Source organism: Onychostoma macrolepis, chromosome 05 (genome assembly GCF_012432095.1).
Source record: "Onychostoma macrolepis isolate SWU-2019 chromosome 05, ASM1243209v1, whole genome shotgun sequence".
Classification (NCBI taxonomy): domain Eukaryota; kingdom Metazoa; phylum Chordata; class Actinopteri; order Cypriniformes; family Cyprinidae; genus Onychostoma; species Onychostoma macrolepis.
Window position 1 is genome coordinate 23,910,779 of NC_081159.1, and position 24,241 is coordinate 23,935,019.

General features: G+C 37.0%; 2 protein-coding genes across 3 annotated transcripts; one reads left to right on the forward strand and one right to left on the reverse strand.

Annotated features, from left to right (window-relative positions):
- Positions 1 to 818: 818 nt before the first annotated feature.
- Positions 819 to 8,593, reverse strand: ctdnep1a (CTD nuclear envelope phosphatase 1a). Its single transcript, XM_058776919.1, has 8 exons — positions 8,417 to 8,593; positions 6,777 to 6,843; positions 6,304 to 6,422; positions 5,728 to 5,799; positions 5,446 to 5,562; positions 5,161 to 5,272; positions 4,862 to 4,946; positions 819 to 1,833 (listed from the first exon to the last, which is right to left on the reverse strand). The coding sequence occupies exons 1-8, from the start codon at positions 8,519 to 8,521 to the stop codon at positions 1,773 to 1,775; spliced, it is 738 nt and encodes a 245-aa protein (XP_058632902.1). The 5' UTR covers positions 8,522 to 8,593; the 3' UTR covers positions 819 to 1,772.
- Positions 8,594 to 11,142: 2,549 nt separating this feature from the next.
- Positions 11,143 to 19,669, forward strand: pdha1a (pyruvate dehydrogenase E1 subunit alpha 1a). Of its 2 annotated transcripts, XM_058776878.1 has the most exons (12): positions 11,159 to 11,296; positions 12,724 to 12,744; positions 15,333 to 15,401; positions 15,822 to 15,995; positions 16,216 to 16,342; positions 16,461 to 16,552; positions 16,634 to 16,726; positions 16,920 to 17,075; positions 17,158 to 17,229; positions 17,377 to 17,444; positions 18,209 to 18,317; positions 18,469 to 19,669. In XM_058776878.1, the coding sequence occupies exons 1-12, from the start codon at positions 11,240 to 11,242 to the stop codon at positions 18,631 to 18,633; spliced, it is 1,203 nt and encodes a 400-aa protein (XP_058632861.1). In that variant the 5' UTR covers positions 11,159 to 11,239; the 3' UTR covers positions 18,634 to 19,669. The 2 variants fall into 2 exon arrangements, with proteins under 2 accessions (XP_058632862.1, XP_058632861.1); XM_058776879.1 differs by lacking the exon at positions 12,724 to 12,744 and having other exon boundaries at positions 11,143 to 11,296.
- Positions 19,670 to 24,241: the final 4,572 nt, after the last annotated feature.

Consider the following 24,241-nt stretch of genomic DNA (forward strand, 5'->3'; position numbering starts at 1 on the left):
CATTCTCAAAATGCTTTGAATTCAGCATCTTAATTTTACTCTATTTGCTTCAAACTTCATCCTTAGAAAAACAAGAGGGCCCTGCACCTTAGTGGCTTGGGCCCTAATAATGCAGAACCTGTTTAGTTAGCTAAAAATATTAAGTTATTTTGAATATCTAAGTGCTTTACTGTCAAAGCTCAATCTAATTCAATCTGGGAACTTTTCAAAAATTGTAGTGAATCATCTTAAGGGAAGAAAAAAAACCTGGAACAAATATAAATGGAAGAATGGGCTAAAGTGATTCTCAATTATGATGAAAATGGTACAGACCTCCTCTCACTGATTAAGTTTACAATATTTAAATGCTGAAACAATCTCTTCACCTAAAATATAACATTCTCACATTAAATTTGTGATGCAATGGAATTAGTGACAGGTCTTTTCTTCTGTATTGTGACGTACACCCAGGTGAAATGGATTATCGAAAAAAAAAAAACATGTAGGGCTGGACTTGGATTGTTGAGTTGAGTGGATAAAGACAGATTTGAATGTAAGCTTGTAGTCTAGTGTACAAAAGTCTGCCCACCACCAATTATGGTATGGTATTTTCTCTACAAATTATGAGGTCAAAAACATTTAAAAAAAAAAATGAAATATGCATGAACAAATTGTTCACAATAAGATGCATTTAGAATATAGATATGCATGAATTTTCATTTCATGCAGACTTTAAATTCATTTATAGCTTTGATGCTTTGAAATCTAAATATCACACAGAGCAAAACAGAATCCAGGATCAGTAATTCAGTAAAATGAAAAATTGGTTAAGAGTCTTAATACTTTACAAAGTTCAGCCAATCTAAATTAAATACCCCCCAAAAAGTGGAAGAAACCATCATTTCAATTGTTGACAAAAGGCTCTATTTTATTTTTCTGTTAAAGAAGAGTCCTTGTTGCTCAGTGTCTCTCTCAGTGGCTGATGTATCCATATCGAAGAGCATCTAAAAATGCGTCCTTGAAAACATCTCTGATTTAACCAGAGGTTTCACATATGAGCCATTTAAAAATACACAGAAAATTAATACCATAAGCTGTAATAATGAACTGTAGTTTTCTCTCCTGCTGATCGTACATTTATCTCTACCACAGTATACTATTAGTACAACGGTATTAACAGCTCTCAGCTCTTAACATAGAGAAGAGGCCCAGATACCTGAGATGGCAGACAGAAAAAAACAAAGGAGAGAGGAAGGACAGAATCTTAGAGAGAGAATGAGTAGATAAGAACATGAGACCATTTGTGCTAAGGTCATACGAAACTAAAAAGACCAACACAGACATTGAGGAAGGGGGGAATAAGTGCTTATGAAGTGACTGGTAGTTACAATCCGTTCACTGATTCATTTGCCCCCCCAAAAAATAAATGGTAAAATTGGAATCAGAAGCTTCTCCCCCATTCACTCAGAAACACTCCATCATGCATATGTTGAATGCAACAACTGTAAGGCAGAGTTTCCATCTTTTAAGAAAAAAAATAACAAGAAAAAAAAAATGCTGGCCTCTCCATTTGCCTTGAGTTTATTTGTAATCGCTTCTTCATCATGTGCCTCTCCTTTCTGTCCTCCCATGTCTTCTCTTAGCATTTCCTCAGAGGAGTCCATATGACTAATGGGAGCTCACGATGACGAGAGGCTGACAGTTCCAGCGCAGGAGAGGCTAACACTTAGCGGGCAGAGCCATGTAAAACACCAGACGGCGACCAGAAGAGAGACTGGCCCTGACAGATACGATCACCAAATCTGATGCCGGTGGAGATTTCGACTGAGGACGGAACGAACGTCTGAGGTAAACCTAGAGCGGGAGTGAAAACACAATAAGGGCAACTTACTGAAACAGCAGCATAAGACATGACAGTAGTTCAATCAAACAGAAAGATTTGTGGGTGATATAATAGCAGTCATGTGCAAAAACTCCCAAACACTTGTTTTCTGAAGAGAAATAAAGAAACAAACCTGTGATATTCATAGGAATTTTTTTTGCAATCATGTTTATCAGGCTGTGTACACGGTCACACAGAATGCATTTTGTATTATGATTGCAATTTTATGATTTCTTGCACTATGTATACATTAGGGGTGGGCAATATGACCAAAATCTTATATCACGATATGAGTAATTTTATTTCACTGTAACAATATATCTCACAATAGTTATTTTTGTTTTAAATAAGGTCTTTATGATATCAACATTTTTGATACCATAGAAATTTCATAATTCTTGTCACCAGTGTCAATATCACAAAAAAATTAATACTACCGTAAATTAAAAAAACAAAAACAAAAAAACTCAAGCTTACTGAGGACAAGTAAACAGTCAATGAACAAATAAATAATTCTACATAAATTGTATAAAGTAATCAAAATAAAACACTGCATATTCTTCAATGTGTAAATTAAATATATATTTCTTACAAAGGTGATTTAGTCAAGAGCAGTGAGAGATTTTCTCTTTTATTGTTTGAATGACACTTTAAAGGGATAGTTCACCCAAAAGTGAAAATTGTGTCATCATTTACTCACCCTCAAGTAGTTTCAAACCTGTATGAATTTCTTTGTTCTGCCGAACACAAAGGAAGACATTTTGAAGAAAGTTTGTAACCTGGCTGTTTTGGGGCACCATTGACTTCCATAGTAGGAAAAAAAAATACTGCTAAAAGAACTGCTCTGTTTCCCACATTCTTCAGAATATCTTCCTTTGTGCTCAGCAGAACAAAGACATTCATACAGGTTTGTAACTACTTGAGGGTGAGTAAATGATGACACAATTTTCATTTTTGGGTGAACTACAGGTGCTGGTCATATAATTAGAGTATCATCAAAAAGTTGATTTATTTCACTAATTCCATTCAAAAAGTGAAACTTGTATATTATATTCATTCATTACACACAGACTGATATATTTCAAATGTTTATTTCTTTTAATTTTGATGATTAGAGCTTACAGCTCATGAAAGTCAAAAATCAGTAACTCAAAATATTAGAATATTTACATTTGAGTTTGAATAAATGACCATCCCTACAGTATAAATTCTGGGTATCTCTTGTTCTTTGAAACCACAATAATGGGGAAGACTGCTGACTTGGCAATGATCCAGAAGACGAACATTGACACCCTCCACAAAGAGGGTAAGTCACAGAAGATCATTACTGAAAGGTGTGGCTGTTTACAGAGTGCTGTATCAAATCATATTAAATGCAAAGTTGACTGGAAGGAAGAATTTGGGTAGGAAAAGGTGCACAAGCAACAGGGATGACCGCAAGCTTGAGAATACAGTCAAGCAAAGCTGATTCAAACACTTATGAGAGCTTCACAAGGAGAGAACTGAAGCTGGAGTCACTGCATCAAGAGTCACCACGCTCAGACGTCTTCAGGAAAAGGGCTACCAAGCCACTTCTGAACCAGAGACAGCGTCAGAAGCATCTTACCTGGGCTGTGGAGAAAAAGAACTGGACTGTTGCTCAGTGGTCCAAAGTCCTCTTTTCAGATGAAAGTAAATTTTACATTTCATTTGGAAATCAAGGTCCCAGAGTCTGAAGGTAGAGTGGAGAGGCACAGAATCCATGTTGCTTGAAGTCCAGTGTGAAGTTTCCACAGTCTGTGATGATTTGGGCTGCCGTGTCATCTGCTGGTGTTGGTCCACTGTGTTTTCTGAAGTCCACAGTCAACGCAGCCATCTACCAGGAAATTTTAGAGCACTTCATGCTTCCTTCTGTTGACAAGCTTTATGGAGATGCTGATTTCATTTTCCAGCAGGACTTGGCACCTGCCCACACTGCCAAAGGTACCAAAAGCTGGTTCAATGACCATAGTGTTACTGTGCTTGATTGGCCAGCAAACTCGCCTGACCTGAACCCCATAGAGAATCTATGTATTGTCAAGAGGAAGATGAGAGACACCAGACCCAACAATGCAGATGAGCTGAAGGCCACTATCAGAGCAACCTGGGCTCTCATAACACCTGAGCAGTGTCACAGACTGATCGACTCCATGCCACGCCGCATTGCTGCAGTAATTCAGGCAAAAGGAGCCCCAACTAAGTATTGAGTGCTGTACATGCTCATACTTTTCATGTTCATACTTTTCAGTTGGCCAAGATTTCTAAAAATCCTTTCTTTGTATTGGTCTTAAGTAATATTCTAATATTTTGAGATACTGATTTTTGACTTTCATGAGCTGTAAGCTCTAATCATCAAAATTAAAAGAAATAAACATTTGAAATATATCAGTCTGTGTGTAATGAATGAATATAATATACAAGTTTCACTTTTTGAATGGAATTAGTGAAATAAATCAACTTTTTGATGATATTCTAATTATATGACCAGCACCTGTATCCCTTTAAGAGCTGCTTGGATCCGATATACTGTTATACGTTTTCTTTCTCAGCTGTTTGCTTTCACCTAAGACCTAAATTACTGTGTTTATGAGGAAACTTGCAAAGACAGGCATTGACACATACAATTGTGTGTATTTAACTGTTCAAGGCCTATAAAGAGGCAAAAATTACTCAATTCAGAACTCCCGCACTCTATGAGCACCGTCTTCACATGAACATGCATATTGCAAAATGAGTTCTCTTTCGCTGCCGATTGTGTTTCAACAGCTTAAAATAACTTGTTTTTTTAACCGCAACGCTTAAAAATGCATTCAAATAATAAGTTTACATGATCTATTGGTATATCGACTACCCCTAGTATACATTTAGACAGATATGATGACAGATATTCAAACTGCGCAGAATGTATTGGGCATAAATTCTGTGTAGGCCTAGTCACGATTAAGAGGTTACTATGACCATGACTTAAAGAAATGTTTATACCTCAATGCATCCAACATTGGGAGCAGGTTAAGAAGTGCTGTGTCGCTTGGGTCACTGAACCACGACTTTATAGGTATTGCATTGTCTGGGGGTAAAAACAAATTAAAATGACACTCATAAAACAATTTATTACACAAAATAATTTTTGCACCTGCTAGATTTTTTTTTTAATAGATGCTCAAGATGAATGTTTGGCTCCCTAAACACAGGATTAATATCATATTTTGAAAATCACAGTGGACTGATACTAAATCATCTTGAATGTGCTCGCCATAGATGTACAGATATAGACCTCTCACCTGGGTGACTTCGATAAGCTCCAGGCGAATTGTCCAGAATGACTATACTGGAGAGATCACTGTGTACTACAGACAGATCTTTTGTGTAGCTCCCTAAATCCAAAGTACAGTGCTGGAAAAAAACGGGAAAAAGAGACACAGATGCACAGGTTCAGTGACTGAAAAAACAGACATGAAAAACTACTTCCTAGGCAGGATCAATCAACAAAAGTCTGTGCAGAGAGTAAAAAGAACTGATCCTAAAATACCTTTTCCGGAGCAAATGTAGAGGCAGTGGGTTTTTACCTGTCTGTAGTATCTTCTTTTGAGAATATCCCTGTTGTTATCCAGCTTATCTGCTACAGCCGATCCATATATCTCCATACTAGCTGTAAATACTACCAGCTCATACCACTGACTAACCTGACATATACCAACAAGAGGACACACATACACAATATCCTCATTAGAATATTGGTGGATTAATTTTGTCACAAGAAAAATGTGTGCACAAAGCAAATGCAAGTAAATTGGCAACATTTACCAATTAAAAATGACTTATTTGTTTGCTAAAATGAATTTACTCACCACTTCTAGAAAGAAGTCGACATGCGGCCTTTTATGGACAAAAAACCTGACTGGGTGTTTGTCTATTACCACCTGAGAAAAAGAGAGAGAGAAAGAAAAAAAAACATTTTCATGCATAATCAAAATTGATCAAAGGTGCATTTTTTTAATTGGAAATACAGTAATATTATGAAATATTATTACACTTTAAAATACCTGTTTTTTTTAATACATTTTAAAATGTAATTTATTCATGTGATGGCAAAGCTATTTTTTTAGTAGCCAATACTCAAGTCTTCAGTGTCAAATGATCCTTCAGAAATCATATGCTGATTTAGTGCTCAAGTAACATTTCTTATTATTATCAATGTTGAAAACATGATACATTTTTCCAGGAATCTGTGATATGAATAGAAAGTTTAGAAAGATGGCATTTATTGAAAAAACAGAAATCTTTTGTAACATTGTAAATCTACATTAAAATCATTTTACTGTCAATTTAATGCATGCTTGCTGAATATAAATATTAATTTCTAAATGTAAAAAATAAATAAATCAGGTTTTCAATAGACAGCAACAAGCAGTGTATGCATGTACCTTGAGGATAAAGTCTGGCGGTGTACCAGGCCTCACTGTAGGTCTAAGAACGCCATCATGGTGAGAGTGAATTAAAGTCTCATCCAGATCCAACACCAGTATCTTCCTCTTCACCGCATCTAAGCAGCAAATGGTCAATACATGTCACACATAGTAAAACGTGGTGATTCAACGTTCAGAAATCCAATGAACTTGTCACCAACCTCTCCCAATCCTACACCAATAGCATCTCATGTATTTATTATAGATTATAAAATGTATTATAAAAAAAGTTAATATTTTACAAAATACTTTACAGAGGAATCAATTCTACCCAAAGTATAAGGTAGTCGCTTCTTAAAAAACAAACTTTTGCTGACTGATTTTGAGAACCGACTCAAGATTGCAACATTGCATCCAGCTGTGTGGTTAGAAGCTCCCCTAGTGGGCAGAACTGCACATACCAGAAGGGGGAAACGGGTAAGAGAACTTACTGAGTCTGTTTCTGGAAATAGGGGAGAGAGGTAATGTGTCATAACGCACTGTTTGGTACTGGATTATCTGTGGAAGACAGAACAGCAGACAGAGACAGTCAATGATGCACATGGAACAATCATGTGATCTTTTTCTCGCTCCCAAAATGCACACATTCAGATACTCAAACAAATCATACAGAGGCCCTGTTGAGTTCTGGCTCTTTTCATTATCAATTTCTCTTCCTAATATTTCCTCTTCTTTCGCGCTTTCATCATGCTGGTGCAAAGCTCTGATGAGGGCATCGTATAGCAGACATCTATATAGTTACGCACCTAGAATGGCCCCATACTGCCACTACTGGACTATTAATACACCTCCAAAACAGCTGCCAAAAGAAGTCACAGAAGTGTAAGGCAAGTAGAAAAATCAGTGTACTTTTCATATCTACTCATGTAATGTGACTTTTATGTATAAAATACAAGCCAGTTTGTGTGATTAGAATAAAACTTATGTATAAAAAAAATACTTAATGGATGTTGGTGAAAAAACTGAAAGGTAGTAGCAGTAAAAGTACTAAATCACAATTTACTACTAGGTCACACATGCCACTTGTTTTCGCTCAGGTAGTTACGTCAAACAACCCAAGGTCATTTTGAGTTGATTTTGCAGAGAAGACCCCAAACATTAGTCTTGGATGCATCAATTAGAACGGTTTAAAAAATATAAACAGATCACAGTATGCCACTGTTTTCCAGCAATGGTGTGTTTATGAAATTACATGATAGCTGTATTATTCTTAACAATTATTAGAAATTAAAACTTATTTTTTAACAAAACATTGTATTATTGTATTATTCTTGAAGAATAAAACATGTATAAGATTATTTTATTGTGGGGCAAATTAAAACATTGTAGAACTCTTGGCCAGCTGGGGGAAAAAAAACCTTATTGTCAAGACTCGGTTTGGAAATATTTGATACCTTTCTCAGGTATTGTGCTTTAATAGTTTTGGGTCTGTAACTCCCTTCACGGCAGGCTAAACATATAGTAGGGGTCCATAGTCCAAAGTAATTAGGACATACATCATAAACAAACTACCCCAGGATTACAGAGGTACAGCAGAAGCAGGCACAATCTGAAACTCACTAATATGCCAAAGTTTCATTAAACTTTTTTTTGATACAATGAGTACGAGTAACAAACACAAATCAACAATTAAAGCAGCACATAACAAATCTAAAACATATTTCTGTACTCATATACCAAGTTAATGTTATTATTACAGATCCTACAATGACCCAGATGAATAGTGTATATTTGTTTGCACCGAGGGCCATAAAATGTTGCATAACTTGACAGCTCAGTAAATATATTATCAATTCCAAAAATCTGAGCTTGACTTCAAGAGTTAAAATAAACAATAGGACTGGTTACTCTTAGGAATTTGTGCGTGAAAACAATATTATTCGAATGATTTGTTACAAAGTGCTACAAAGTTTCTAAACACATCAACAATACTAGATGCTTGTCTTTTGAAGATTATATGAAGGCAGCCCTTAAATAAAGAAAAGAATATTATTTACAGATGACAGGTCGGAATACATTATATACAGTACAGATAAACATGCATTCACATGACATATGGTGACTTGCTCACCGTTCGTAGATGCTTCCTGAGGATGTATAAAATGAAACTCCATATTCTAGACGTCACTCCAAGAAAAGTGCGAATCCCAAGTAAACATTGTCGTGTCTTCAACATGCTGACAGTCGACGAACAGCGCAACGGCGAATCATAGAAGAGACTCACACTATCCACTAGAGACCAATGACTTCAGAAGAGCTGAACTACGGCTACGGCTAATCAGGTCGGCTAATCACTTCCCGCCGCTTCTTTGCTTTTAAAGTAACGCAAGCGAGGCTAGCCAAACGACAGAAACCAGAGACTGTGCTGCACTTGGACCAGCCAGTGACACAAAACCGCTGAAATGTCAAACGTCTTAAAGTGTGTAGCCACGCACACAAACAAACCTCTGCGAACACAGGCTAACTGGACTTGTATTTCATTGGCAAGGCAGCTAGCTCTGACTGGAACTAGCCAGCTCTACAACAAACTATCGCTCCTCGGATTGACGACTCTTGTGCTCGACAGGTTCGATGTTAATCTCAAGACTTCAGACGAACGGCCAAGTAAGCAAAAAGTCCAATCGGACGCCATCAAATTCGTTTCAGTACATATCCGGGAGCAAACTGTGAGCCGCCATCAGTACTTTGGTTTCGTCACTTCCGAGAAACAACAAACGTGTCCTCGGTGAAGCTGGGTCAAGAGAAGAACGAGGACAGGGTTTCTGGAGATGGAGCCACCGAGGAGACTCGGAAACCGTCAAACTGTACTAACACATACATTCACAAATATATTGTTAATAACACATGACACTTGCTTTCATCTGACATAATAGAAGGCCAATAGGGCGAGCTATGCCATAGATAAATAAATAAGATAAAAATAGAAAGAAATCTAATTTTATTTGTTTGAGTTTATATACATTTTTGATTAATAATAAAGTTGCCTCATGTTTTGGAATTTATGGAATAAGGTTGCTGTTAAGCTACATTACAGATAGGTTACAAATAGTAAAGGTGTATGCTCATAAAAAGTGACAATCATATTCATATTCATCACAAGCCTGTGACAACTCTAATACACACGCGCGCGCGCGCGTTCATCTCGCGTTCATTAACATTATAGAGTTAGGTGTGAGAATATATTATTTGGTCATTATATAACAATAGACATCACTGAAAAGTCTCAGCAAAGCTAGAGTATGTGGTGTGTGTGTGTGTGTGTGTGTGTGTGTATGCGCGTTTTTGTGACAAATGAGGACATAAATTTGTATAATGACAAGGGTATGACATAGGTATTACAAGGAGAAGGTGACTTTTCAGGACATTACCCCATGTCCCCACTTTTCAAAACGCTTATAAATCACACAGAATGGAGTGTATTGAAAATCTGAAATAGCACAAAGTTTCCTGTAAGGGGTAGGGTTAGGTTAGGGTGTAGGGCAATAGCACATACAGTTTGTACAGTATAAAAACCATTACACCTATGGGATGTCCCCACTTTTCACAAAAACAAACGTGTGTGTGTGTGTGTGTAATGTATTATATTATATAATGTAGATTTATAAATACATTTGATCAAATCTATATTAAAAATGATAAATTATATAAAATAAAATATATATATGAATGTTATGTATCAATTTATAATTTTTTATTTTGTGACTGGGTTATAAACAGACTTCTTGCTGATGACCACATTGTTGTATTTTAACCTCAGCAAAAAAAGAGAAACATCCTCTCACATTCAAATGCTTTCATTTTCAGCAAATTTCTTAATGTGTAAATATTTGTATTAACATTAAAAGATTCACCAGCTGCATTAAGTACTGCCTAGAATCTCATCCTTGTGGACTGCAACAGATTTGCCAGTTCTTGATTTGAGATGTTACTCCACTCTACCACCAAGGTGCTTGCAAATTCCCTGACATGGAGGGATGTGGGGAACACGTGATTACATGTGGTTTGTCACTACAAGGATGATCAGGTGTCCTTCCTGTCTCCTTGCAGCAATGTCTTATGTGTCGTACATTGTGGAGATTGCCGTTTATTGCTCTGGCCACATCTGCACATCTCATGCCTCCCTGCAGAAGGTCTATGGCATATTCACAAAAGTGATCAGGAACCTTGGGCATCATTTTTGTGTTTTTATGTCATAAGCAAGGTATTTTAAGTGTCACCTAAATTGCCTGCCACCTGTAAACTGTTAGTGTCTGAAGGGCTGTGCCACAGATGCATGTGCAATAATTGTTTACGATTCATTGAACATGAATGAAAAACATTGTTTAAATTCTTACTAACAAAGATCTGTAAAGCATATTTGAATTTTACAAAATTATCTTTAAAATACAGTATCCTGCAAAAAGGAAAAAGACAGAAATAGACCTTTATCAGGTTAGATTTTATGTGATTTCATGCATTACCTAATCAATACAATGCTATACACCTCACAATTCTAAAATACACAATGGTTTTGAAATTGTATTCTTTGTGTTAGCACACACAAGTAAGTGGGCCTTGTTTGTGGATCAGTGCACTTGCATTACAAAGTTTGGTGCTTTGGTTAAAAAAAACAAAATGAACAAACATATTTTCTAATGCATGAAGTAGCCTACTGTATTTATATATATATATATATATATATGTCTGAAAGCAGAATACTACATTTGAGATCCTAGTGATGCAGAAACAGGCCTGAGAAACGCTGGTGTAGTGTGGGTACTCTGGCCAGCAGGAGGCGATATTTCTAGTGGAATGTGCAGCGAATCTGCAGCAGGCGTAAACCTCGTTCGCTGGGCTGGTTTGTGTGAGAGAAGAACTGAAGGAGATTGTTTCTGGTTAGCTGTGGGTTAATATTATGCGAAAGATGCTAACCATCATTTCTAACGTTCTGAGGGGAAGCGCCAGCAGGAATGTAAGTATTTTATCCCTTGATTCATAAAATGTGCTTCTTTGCTCAGTAAAGCAAATTTACGAATGTTTTGACGGCGAACGAAGCGCAGTAATGCCATGTTGACCTTGCTCGGGTAACAAGGCCCAGCTGACACCCTGCTAAAGACACATATGCTGTCAAATTCTCCCGTTTTTACTGGTTATTTCACGTCAACCAGTGTAGCATTTCTTTTTATTATTGATGTAAATATAATCAGATATCTTACTGTCTGTGCAAAGTGATTTAGCTTGGCTAGCTAGCTAGCTAAAATGCACAGGGAGGGTAACGTCTAAAACTGGTTAGTCAACAAGCTGTCATTGAACTAACGTTAACCTATAATAAAACACTGCAACAAATGAGAAACAATGTACTTTTCAGAAAACGCTTGGTTGAAATGGTAGTCTGTTTCTGTAATTCTCTTGTCAGAAATAAAAGGTGACCTCAGTGAGAGAGACAGTGACTTTCATCATATTTACTGTCCAGTGGCAAGTGTCCAGATGGTTGATATTCTGTTTTATGCAACATTTAGGTGACCGCAAGGTTGGCCTGTTTCTAATAGTTTAATGCCCCTCAGTTCTTGTCTGAGTAGGAGTTGTTGTATAATTAACATTACAAGCGTGTCCATAATTATTATATATAACAAATAACAATTATTACGATATTTATGTATAATGTTATTATTATAAATGTTATTAAGAGGCAATATTTTTCCTGTTAAATATTTTAAGGGGCATATTTTTACCTTTATGAGGGCATGTTTTTCCTAAACCTTATAATATACTCGCTCAGTGTCTTCAAAGTGACTTCAAATACTTTAATCAAATTTAATACATTTTTTTATTTTATTTCACAGTTGGCCAGTCTCTTTTTTTAGATTATACACCTCTATTCTTTGTTGCTAGTTTGACATGTAAATGCTGTTTCTTAATCTGTCCTACTTTCTGTTTTTTTTTTTTTAAGAAAAATACTTTCAAATGAGCTACACATTTATTCTTAGATATTATAAACTCCTTATTAATCCCTTAACTACATTGGCTTAAACATATTAATAAAACAGCAAAGGAATTCAAAACAGGGGTATATTGATGTCCTTTTCTCCCTGAGCCCTGATTAATTTCTTACTCTAGATGACATATTAAAAGTTGCGGTTCATCTGTAATCAGAGTAAATTTTATTCCTTAAGTCTAATAATGAAAGATTTGTTGGCACAATAAAATGAATGGAATTTTGCAGAACAAGTCAAGCATCTTTGTTTTCGTGATGATTCACTTATTTCTTTCTCTCTCAATCTCTTTCTCTTTACTAATTCTTATGTCTTTCTCTGTGTCTCTCTCTCTGTCTGTCTCTCTCTCTGTCTCTCTCTCAATATTACATTGCTCGATTTTACTGTTCCATGGGCTGCCTTTAAGGGAGCCGAACTGGTATCAGAGGTAAGGATGGTAGTTTTAGAAATGGGCTTGTTGACATGATGTCTGTGCCATCTGCTCTTTTCTTCAGTTTTTGTTCTCTCTGTGGTTATGAACATGATTATTAAGTTTGATTGAAATTATTTCATTACGAAGACTTTCTTGCTCGCTTATGATTTTTAGATCATCCTTTCTTCCTCACTGAGTTTCCAATCACTGGTTTTGACATATTAAACACTCTTCTGCTACATGCTTTTTACTTACTGCTCATATAATCGTGGCTGTTTTAGTTTGCTGTGTTGTGGGTTTGAGGGGAATAATTCTGCTCTATTTACCCGAGCCATTTACTACATCTCACATCTTACCTTTAAATCACACACACACACACACACACACACACACACACACACACACACACACACACACACATGTTTATGTTAAAAACACTCCCCGTTTTGTCATGGAAAGTACCATTTTTTTCCTCTGGTGGATTTGGAATCTTTTTTATAGGAAGAGAGACATCAGTTGAAACCTGTTTGAGATACATTGTGGCTTTCTGGTATTTGAAGTTGGGATATGATTTGGCCAGTATTATATGTCTGTGTGATAAACAAAAATGTCAGTGTCAGTTCTAAAAGTTGTCAACTGTTTTGCCAACCCAGGTGAAAAACAAGTACACTTCCATAATGTACTTAAAGTGCTCTATTTTCACTCACTAATTTTGTACTTAATATACTAAAAATGATCCTTTAGTACTTCTTAAGGTCAACTTAAGATCGTCTAAGTGTACTCAACTGTGCTATTTTGAGACACCATGAATATGAACTAAAATGCAGTTTTAACATACTATCTTTGTATTTAAAAAATGTATTTAGTTACCACTTGTAGTACACTTGAACCCATCTTTCATACACTAGTACACTCAATACATACTTATTTTTTTTTAGTTAATTCTGAGTAAATATTGCACAAAATATGTTCGGTTCATATCATTGTACATCTCAATTCTCATAATGAAAATTGCATATGTAGATATTGGCATTATATTGATTATTGGGCACCCTGCTATCTAGAAATCAGTGTCTGTCAACATTGGCCATTTTGACCATTTGAATGTTATCTGACTGGTAGCCATCAACAGTTGTTTATTGCCTGTGAGCAGCCTAGTGTAGGTTAGCATAGATTAGATTGGTTTGTGCAGTAAAATGCCTTCTTTTTGGTATCTAAAAGCCTCGTCTTGTTCCTTTAAATGTTCCCTTTTTATGGCCTTCTGAATCTGAGCCTCTGGAGTGACCTGTGCCCTTCTTTTTACAGTCCTCCACTCTCCGGGCCGTTCTGCAGCTCCTGGCAGTCCAGAGCGAATATGCTAATCTGACCGCTCCACTTGACCATGAGCCTGACCCCCCATCACGCTTAAAAGATGCACAAGCCGACAGCCCTTTAGCTTCTCCTCCTCTAACACAGATACATTTAAACACTCCTGCAGAATACAAAGCTTTAGGACACACTAGCAGTGACCAGGCTTCAGGACACTTAGGGCCACACAACAGACCCCTGACAGATGCTATAGCTCAGAAAGAAAGTTACATGGAACCAGTGATGACCAGTAGTTCATACATCTCAGAAGATGGCGTGGTTCCTCCACTTACAGAAAGAGTATCAGAAAAAGAAAAACCTATATTTGAAAAGATCATCAGTCCTATTATAGATGTTTCTCCATCACCTGCCCTTATTACAGTTAAGTCACCTATTAACCCAGCCGCCAGTCCAGCACAGTTAACCCCTGCAGTAGCTTACAGCAGTTCCAGCATAACCAGCACAGACCCCCATTGCCCCCCACCAGCCGAGAGCCTCCTGGGCCTTGATAATTCCTTCCCAGAGATCACCCACAGCCTGGCTGGAGAGACTCCCTTACCAGAGCCACAGCTTGCTGTGAGTACTGGCAGCCCCTATATTAAAATTACATACTGTCTCTTTTATATATACACAGCTTAACGTCATTTTTTACCTTCCTTACGGAGAATTGTATGCCCCTTCCACTTTACCTAGAGCACTTGCATACTCCAACTCACAATGCTTCGGCCGATGACACTTCAGTCACTTCTACAAACTTCATTTGTTTTTTGTCACTGTTAAGCAAAAGATCTGCTCAGCATGTTGGTCCCGCATCTAATTATGGAAGGATTCCTCGTGATGTTTCAGTTTTCTACATCCAAACCTATAATCAGAGATGTGCAAAGTCAGTGTAGAATAGATGATACCCAGCACTGTGTCAGTTTTCCACATCTAGGCCTGTGTGTTGATTTATTGGTATTAGATGAGTATTAGATTGGTATTGATGTAGTTGTCGAGTAAAATTACAGTGGTTTATGTAGGTCGGATTATTACAGATATATTTTGTTTTCCCTGGGCTTAATTCCTGCTAAAGACAGAGTGCTTTGACCGGGGTTGTTAACATTTCAGTTCCTGTCAGATGTGTGTGTGTTTCCATGCAACTGCTTAATTTTTTTTTTTTTTTTTTAACACCATCTTCACTCATTTTCTCAGTTAAGTTTTTTTTGTACTTTTTTTTTTTTTTTATGTTTTCTTCTTCTCTTTTTTATGTTTCATAGGGTGCAAGAGTGGTGGTATCTGCCAGGACCTATGCAGACTTTACCCCTCAAGCCACCTTTGATATTAAGGTGAGTTTATCAGATCAGCAGTTTGTTTTTGTTTTTTTAAGAAATTCATATTTTGAAAAAATTCATTTTAAATTCCTCACAGTTTACATAAAAATATTAAGCAGCACATCTGCTTTCAACATTGATACTTTAAAGTGTTTTTGAGCACCAAATCAGTTTGAGTAATTTTTGAAGGATCATGTGGCAGAGTAATGGCCTTTGAAAATTCAGCTTTTCCATTATAGAAATAAATTACATTTTAAAATATAATAAAATAGAAAACAGTTATTTTAAATTAATTGTAATAATACTTGACAATATTAGTGTTTTACTGTATTCCTGATCAAATAAATGCAGTCTTAGTGAGCAGCAAGGGTGAAAACATTAAAACATCTTAATGCATTTGAAAGCATAACATATATATTTTTTTTCTTTTGGGAGAAATGTGACTTACACAAGCTGGAGGAGGGCCCACCACTGCAGGCCGTGCTTACAAGAGAGGAGGGGCTTCAGTACTACCGCATGATGCAGACCATGAGACGTATGGAGCTCAAAGCCGATCAGCTCTATAAGCAGAAGATCATCAGGGGCTTCTGTCACCTTTATGATGGACAGGTGACACATACATTACAAACACACAGATATAATCTTTACAAGCACAAGATTATCAGAGACTCTTTTGAGTTCTAAACACTTTTGCCAGTGTAAAATAGTCAAATTTAATATTATTATATGTTTTGATTCACATGGTTGCAAAAGTCATTTGTAATTGGTTCAAATGTTGACAACATGGTGGAGACAGAAACACTTACAAGTGCATTGTGTTCTCTAATAGGAAGCGTGTGCAGTGGGTATTGAGGGAGGTATTAATCTATCAGATCATCTCATCACAGCGTATCGTGCTCATGGGTATACTCTCACTAGAGGGGGCACCGTTCGTGAGATCATGGCAGAGCTGACTGGTGAGAACATCAAAACCTATTGTTTGAAGTTCAGATTTTTCTTTATTATTTATCGATTTGTTTGTTTATCTATTTGTTTATTCTATCCCTCTTCTATGCATCTCTATTTCTCCATCAGGTCGTAGAGGAGGCATTGCCAAAGGAAAGGGAGGGTCTATGCATATGTACACTAAACATTTTTATGGAGGAAATGGAATTGTGGGAGCTCAGGTAATTTAAATGAATTGATTAGAGTACCTTATGAATAGACGGCTGATATCAGTACTGAATAACTATTCATGTGTATCCCAGGTGCCTCTTGGGGCAGGTGTAGCGTTGGCCTGCCAATACCTGGGCAAGAATGAGCTGTGTGTCTGTCTCTATGGTGATGGTGCTGCAAATCAGGTAAGTCACTTCCACGCAGTTCCAAACAATCATGCTAGTCCTAATGAGTGAATTAGCTGCTAATTCACACAGATCTGCCTTCTGTGATGTCCATGTACTGCTTTACCTTACCTTATAACCATTTGAACAACTTGTGCATTATAATGAGTATGTACAGGGAGGTTTCACGCAAGCTTTTGCACTGTTTCCGCAGGGTCAGATCTTTGAAACGTATAATATGGCATCTCTGTGGAAGCTGCCCTGCATCTTCATTTGCGAGAATAACAAATATGGCATGGGTACTTCTGTGGAGAGAGCGGCGGCTAGTACTGACTACTACAAGAGAGGCGATTTCATCCCTGGATTGAGGGTATGATGCAGGATGCTTTTACTTGTGTCTGAATTTACTCTTCATGTCAGAATATCTCCTCACCTGTTCTCTGGCTTTGTAGGTGGATGGCATGGATGTCCTTTGTGTAAGGGAGGCCACCAAATTTGCTGCTGAACACTGCAGATCAGGAAAGGTGAGCGGTGGTTAGAGTGATGTGAAATTGTTGGGATGTAGGGATAATTGATACATTTCTTATAAAATGTTTTCTTTTTGCATATACGCTCATGGAATATAAGCAGTTATCTAGCAATAATAAGACATCTAAAATTTATATTCATAGGGTCCCATTTTGATGGAGCTCCAGACCTATCGTTACCATGGACACAGTATGAGTGACCCAGGAGTCAGGTAGTATTTTATGTAATCTCAACCAAATCTAACTGTTGCTTTAAACAACCAGCAGTCCTTCCTGGGTTATATATAGACAGGAGAATAGATATCATTATACAGTGAACAACACGTTTGCTTCAGTAACTGAGATGCATGTGTTTTTATATCTAAAATGCTTTAAACTGGGTAACATAGTCTATCATTCAAATTTTTGGGGTCAGTAAGATTTTTTATTTATGTTTTTGAAAGAAGTTTCTTAAGCTCACCAAGACTGCATTATAATATTGTGAAATATTATTAGAATATTAGAATTAGAATTTTATTTTATTTAGAATTTCTATTTTAAAATGGAATTTAAATCTGTGATGGCAAAGCCGAATTTTCATTACTCCATTACTCCAGTCTTCATTGTCACTTAAGAAATCATTCTAATATGCTGATTTGGTGATCAAGAAACATTTTTTATTTCTTACCATTACTTATTCAATGTTTAAAAGGGTTGTGGAAAAGATGCTTAAGACAATTGAAAATTATTTGTAATAGAAATCATTTAAATTATAAACGCCTATATTGTAACTTTTGATACATTTTATCCGTCCTTGCTAAATAAAAGTATCAGTTTCTTTAAAAAAACAAAACTTACAGACCCCAAAAGGTAGCGTAATTCATATAGCTCTACTTAGTGTCACTGAACCGCAGTAAAACTACTCCTGATTGTATTTCTATTAGTGCTCCTCCCTATATGTGACAACCTTTGCACTCCTTATCCACTCTTCCCATAGTTATCGCACACGTGAGGAAATCCAGGAAGTGCGCAGTAAGAGCGACCCGATCTCGATGCTGAAGGATCGCATGCTGAGCAACAACATGGCCAGCGTGGAGGAGCTTAAGGTGAGACTGCACAAGCTTACAAGGACACAATCACTGAGACAGTCACAGTTGTGCTGGAGTGTGAATGAGTCAGCCACATTGGTAGTTAAAATAGGGAAAGTAAATTCTTTGTGCTGTCTACACTTTCACTAAACACTGACACCTTTTGCAGGAGATTGATGTGGAGGTAAGGAAGGAGATTGAAGATGCCGCTCAGTTTGCCACCACAGACCCCGAGCCTCCACTGGATGATCTTTGCAACCACATCTTCTACAATGACCCTCCTATGGAAGTGCGTGGAACCAACCCCTGGACCAAGCTCAAGTCCATTAGCTAAATCGCCTTCCTTATCATCCCAAGTCCCTTCCTCTTCCTACCAGTACACCCTCTCCTGTTGAAGCGCACAGCGAAATATGATCACCTCCGATGTGGCTATAGGTTTCATAGACAGTTATTGGGAAACAGCCACATTGAGATAAGTTGCCTCATTTCACATGTTATCATTGCCTTGTTTTCTTGTTGTCTTCATCAATTGCAATACTGACCTTCAATATAAATTTCAAAACCTAGATTGTTTAGATCTCATATTGGAAATATATGAATAAACATGGTTTGGCTTGGAGTAATCGGGACTTTTCTAATGTCTCCAATGCCCCTGTTGTTTATTACCCAATGTCTATGCCATGGCAGAATATTTAGCTCATGTCCGTACATCACAAACACCTACCATTGTTGTTCACTTTATATATCAGCTGGAGTGTGTGTTTTGGCTAAGGTGTTGGCAACCACTTTGTAGTCCTAATTTGACAAAATATTTAAAGGTAAAAGTTTATTGACATTTATAAATTATAAATCTGTGTGGCCATATAAAAAAAGTTTTTGTGATATTTAAGGGATTTAAAATAGAATATTTCATTTTGGTTGTATTTTAACACTCTTCAACACAAAATAAAATTTGAAATAAACAGATGAAAATGTGGCTTTAGAATGGAAAATGATTAATAGATTCTTTTTACCCTTTCACTCTCTTCAATGTTTATTTAAAACAGGGGTTTTGTTTTTCATGTATTTATTATGAAAAATTGCATTTGTTACAGACAATGTTACTGGGGATATAACTTCACATTTGGCAATTCCAATGTATTAATGGCTGTTTTAATAGAATCTTTGTTTAAAATCTCTTGAGAATCAGGAAAGTAACAGTTGTTGCAATAGATGTTAGGATGCTGTTGAGATGCTGAAGGGGAAATCAAGGTCACAAGTTAAAACTTCATGCCGCATTGACGAGGATGAGTCAACAAGAAAAGGCAATCTGTGTGTCATACAATGTGGTATTTATACCATACAGCTACAAATAAATATTTCAAATACAATCTTTTGTTGTGAGTAGATGCCTGTATGTTTTTCTACCATTGTTAAAGATTTTTAAATGAAAACCGATACTTTCCTTAACCCTATAAAGTCTGTTATATTTGATGCATGAATTTCTAAGCATGGTCAAAACATGGTGAATAACCAGGGCTGCGTTTTCCAAAAGCATCGTAAGCCTAAGTTGATCGTAGCTTCATATTACATATTTAATCCAATTTGGGCGTTTGAATAAAATTGCGATGTTATTTCTTCCTCGAATGACAGCTGTATCACATGATACACCATGTGTGTATCAAATATGACACAAAACATACATGCAAACATATAAAAAAAAAAAAAAAAAATTATATTATATATATATATATATATATATATATATATACACACACACACACACGCACAGTGGGGCAAAAAAAGTATTTGGTCAGCCACCAATTGTGCAAGTTCTCCCACTTAAAAAGATGAGAGAGGCCTGTAATTTTCATCATAGGTATACCTCAACTATGAGAGACAAAATGAGAAAAAAAATCCAGAAAATCACATTGTAGGATTTTTAAAGAATTTATTTGCAAATTATGGTGGAAAATAAGTATTTGGTCAATAACAAAATTTCATCTCAATACTTTGTTATATACCCTTTGTTGGCAATGACAGAGGGTAGTTGTGGCCTAATGGTTAGGGAGTCGGACTTGCTGGTTCGATTCTTGCGCCAGCAGAAATTGAAGGTGGGAATTGTGAATGAACAGCACTCTCTCCACCTTCGATACCATAACTAAGGTGCCCTTGAGCAAGGCACTGAACCCCTAATTGCTCCCTGGGCGCTGGAGCAAGGCTGCGTGTGTGCGTGTGCGTGTGTGCGTGTGTGCGTGTGTGTGTGTGTGTGTGTGTGTGTGTCTGTGTCTGTGTGTGTCTGTGTCTGTGTGTGTCTGTGTGTCTGTGTCTGTGTGTCTGTGTGTCTGTGTGTCTGTGTGTCTGTGTGTCTGTCTGTGTGTCTGTGTGTGTGTCTGTGTGTCTGTGTGTCTGTGTGTCTGTGTCTGTGTCTGTGTGTCTGTGTCTGTGTGTCTGTGTCTGTGTCTGTGTCTGTGTCTGTGTCTGTGTCTGTGTCTGTGTCTGTGTCTGTGTCTGTGTCTGTGTCTGTGTCTGTGTCTGTGTGTCTGTGTCTGTGTCTGTGTCTGTGTGTCTGTGTCTGTGTGTGTCTGTGTCTGTGTGTACTTGGATGGGTTAAATGCAGAGCACCATTTCGAGTATGGGTCACCATACTTGACAATATGTCACAACTTAACAGAGGTCAAACATTTTCTGGAAGTCTTCACAAGGTTTTCACACACTGTTGCTGGTATTTTGGCCCATTCCTCCATGCAGATCTCCTCTAGAGCAGTAATGTTTTGGGGCTGTCGCTGGGCAACACGGACTTTCAACTCCCTCCAAAGATTTTCGATGGGGTTGAGATCTGGAGACTGGCTAGGCCACTCCAGTACCTTGAAATGCTTCTTACGAAGCCACTCCTTCGTTGCCCGGGCAGTGTGTTTGGGATCATTGTCATGCTGAAAGACCCAGCCACGTTTCATCTTCAATGCCCTTGCTGATGGAAGGAGGTTTTCACTCAAAATCTCACGATACATGGCCCCATTCATTCTTTCGTTTACACGGATCAGTCATCCTGGTCCCTTTGCAGAAAAACAACCCCAAAGCATGATGTTTCCACCCCCATGCTTCACAGTAGGTATGGTGTTCTTTGGATGCAACTCAGCATTCTTTCTCCTCCAAACACGACAAGTTGAGTTTTTACCAAAAAGTTCTATTTTGGTTTCATCTGACCATATGACATTCTCCCAATCCTCTTCTGGATCATCCAAATGCTCTCTAGCAAACTTCAGATGGGCCGGACATGTACTGGCTTAAGCAGGGGGACACGTCTGGCACTGCAGGATTTGAGTCCCTGGCGGTGCAGTGTGTTACTGCACTGTAAAAAAAAAAAAAAAAAAAAGTTGAGCTAACTTTAAAAAAAAAACATTTTTTACCAGCTTCAGCAGATTTTTGAGTTTGCTCAACTTGTTTTTGTGGGAGATTCTAAAATTTTTGTTGTATAAACTTAAAACAACAAGTTGAGAAAACTCAAAAATCTGCTGAAGTTTGTTGCGTTAAAATTTTAAGTTGGCTCAACTTTTTTTTTTTTACAGTGTGATGGTAGCCTTTGTTACTTTGGTCCCAGCTCTCTGCAGGTCATTCACTAGGTCCCCCCGTGTGGTTCTGGGATTTTTGCTCACAGTTCTTGATAATTTTGACCATTTTGATCATTGTGAGATCTTGCGTGGAGTCCCAGATCGAGGGAGATTATCAGTGGTCTTGTATGTCTTCCATTTTCTAATAATTGCTCCCACAGTTGATTTCTTCACACCAAGCTGCTTACCTATTGCAGATTCAGTCTTCCCAGCCTGGTGCAGGTCTACAATTTTGTTTCTGGTGTCCTTTGACAGCTCTTTGGTCTTGGCCATGGTGGAGTTTGGAGTTGGACTGTTTGAGGTTGTGGACAGGTGTCTTTTATACTGATAACGAGTTCAAACAGATGCCATTAATACAGGTAACGAGTGGAGGACAGAGGAGCCTCTTAAAGAAGTTGTTATAGGTCTGTGAGAGCCAGAAATCTTGCTTGTTTGTAGGTGACCAAATACTTATTTTACCGAGGAATTTACCAATTAATTATTTAAAAATCCTACAATGTGATTTTCTGGATTTTTTTTCCTCATTTTGTCTCTCATAGTTGAGGTATACCTATGATGAAAATTACAGGCCTCTCTCATCTTTTTAAGTGGGAGAACTTTAACAATTGGTGGCTGACTAAATACTTTTTTGCCCCACTGTATATATATGCCTTGTCTAAAGTTTAATTAAACTGATCCTTTAAATTTATTTATTTTATATTTTTTTATGTCTTGCTTTGCAAGGTTAAAAAAAAGCATAAATTAGGGAGCACACCAGCTATTAATACTTAGGGGACCATGACAAAGTATTTCCTTTAATGTGACATGAACTTTATTTGTAGAATTATGCTGCTTTTGCCTTTTACCTGGTGCATGATCATCACTAAACAAAGCATAAATCGAAGTCGTTTGGAGAAGTGCATAAATGCTAAAAGCATAAATGCTAAACAAAGCATAAATCAAAGTGGTTTGGAGAAATGGGTCACATAAACTGGGTCTCATCAAAAACAGAGAGTGAGAATAAAGCACAATCCTCAAATCAGCTTTATTCTAAGCCCTCTGCTACTGCTGGATGTGTGTCTATCAGCTGTGGTGCTGTGATTCCCCTCCATCTGCGGTGGTTTGATTGTGCACTTCATTTATTAAGTTCACATGTATGTTTTTCTTATGAAGGACATAAATGGAAACATGTGGATGCTACGCGGGAAAAAGAGATTTAAACTGATTTAGTGACCAAAGGATTTAAAGACAGAATGTTCTCCATGATAATCAGAAATGAAGCACAAGTGAGGACGTTCCAATGAGATTCACATTGTGTTGTTCACAAACCAGATAAATGATAAAGGCTCTGAACAGAGCTGGGTAGTAACTGACAAGATGTAATCTGGATTACGTAATCAGATTCCAAAAATTAAGTACTTGTAAAATACTCGTAATCAGACTACAGTTACTTTTTTTTTTATGGATTACACGATTACATATTATTTACACAATAGCGATAAGATAATCATAATTTTACTGATTCTCCCTAATTCTTTTTCATCTTTTAATTTTTCCTTTCTAAAATAGCCTACCACTTATATACACTCAGAAAGTCTTCCAGTTTTGTGGACATTCACATAAAGACCAGACATTAGTCAGGTGTCTACACATTAAAATGCACAAATGCACGAACTTTTTTGTCATCTTATCTTCTTTCACATGATATACTTGATATACACCAGAGATTTTAAAAAAATATTTTAATAATTAAGTAACACATTTGCATGTTCATGTTTGCCTGACATTGGTTATGGTCACATGACATGCAGGTAAACAAATATAACAATATTTCATTTTCTTAGTAGGCTTTTTTTTTTATTATTGATTTTAAAATGATTTATTTTTATTTAACATTTTATGATTTACTTAATTATTAGCTTTTCATTAAACTCATAAACCCCCTGCAGTTCCTTCACAACCCCAGCTTTGGAAACCTTGATGTAATATAATGTTTAAAGCACTTCATGTTGTTAATCACAAATGGAATATATTTTCTTACTCTTTGTATTTTTATGCCAATATGGTAGCCTACAAGATTATTCTATTTAAATCACTGTGATAAACGAGTTAGGTCAAAAGTAATCTAAAAGTATGTGAAAAGTAGGCTATGTAAAATGTGTAGGCTAATGTAATGGATTACGTTACTAACTACAATTTGTGTCATGTAATTTGGAATCAGTAACGGATTAGAATTTGTAAGTAATCTACCCATCTTTGGTTCTGAACAGATATAATATCTCTGCATAGATTTAATATCTCAAGAAATCATTCTTTGACCCCATTAAACTACCTGAGCACCAGTGCACAGGGTGGGTGTCGGTGGGCGTGGCC

Excerpts from the sequence above, each read along its gene's own strand:
- ctdnep1a (XM_058776919.1), bottom strand. The coding sequence starts at position 8,521 with ATGTTGAAGACACGACAATGTTTACTTGGGATTCGCACTTTTCTTGGA. Across the intron at positions 6,423-6,776 it reads TATTTCCAGAAACAGACTCA|ATGCGGTGAAGAGGAAGATA; the intron begins GTAAGTTCTCTT and ends TTTGCTGCTTAG. Across the intron at positions 5,273-5,445 it reads AAAGAAGATACTACAGACAG|CACTGTACTTTGGATTTAGG; the intron begins GTAAAAACCCAC and ends GTTTTTTTCCAG.
- pdha1a (XM_058776878.1), top strand. The coding sequence starts at position 11,240 with ATGCGAAAGATGCTAACCATCATTTCTAACGTTCTGAGGGGAAGCGCC. Across the intron at positions 15,996-16,215 it reads GTCACCTTTATGATGGACAG|GAAGCGTGTGCAGTGGGTAT; the intron begins GTGACACATACA and ends GTTCTCTAATAG. Across the intron at positions 16,343-16,460 it reads GATCATGGCAGAGCTGACTG|GTCGTAGAGGAGGCATTGCC; the intron begins GTGAGAACATCA and ends TTTCTCCATCAG.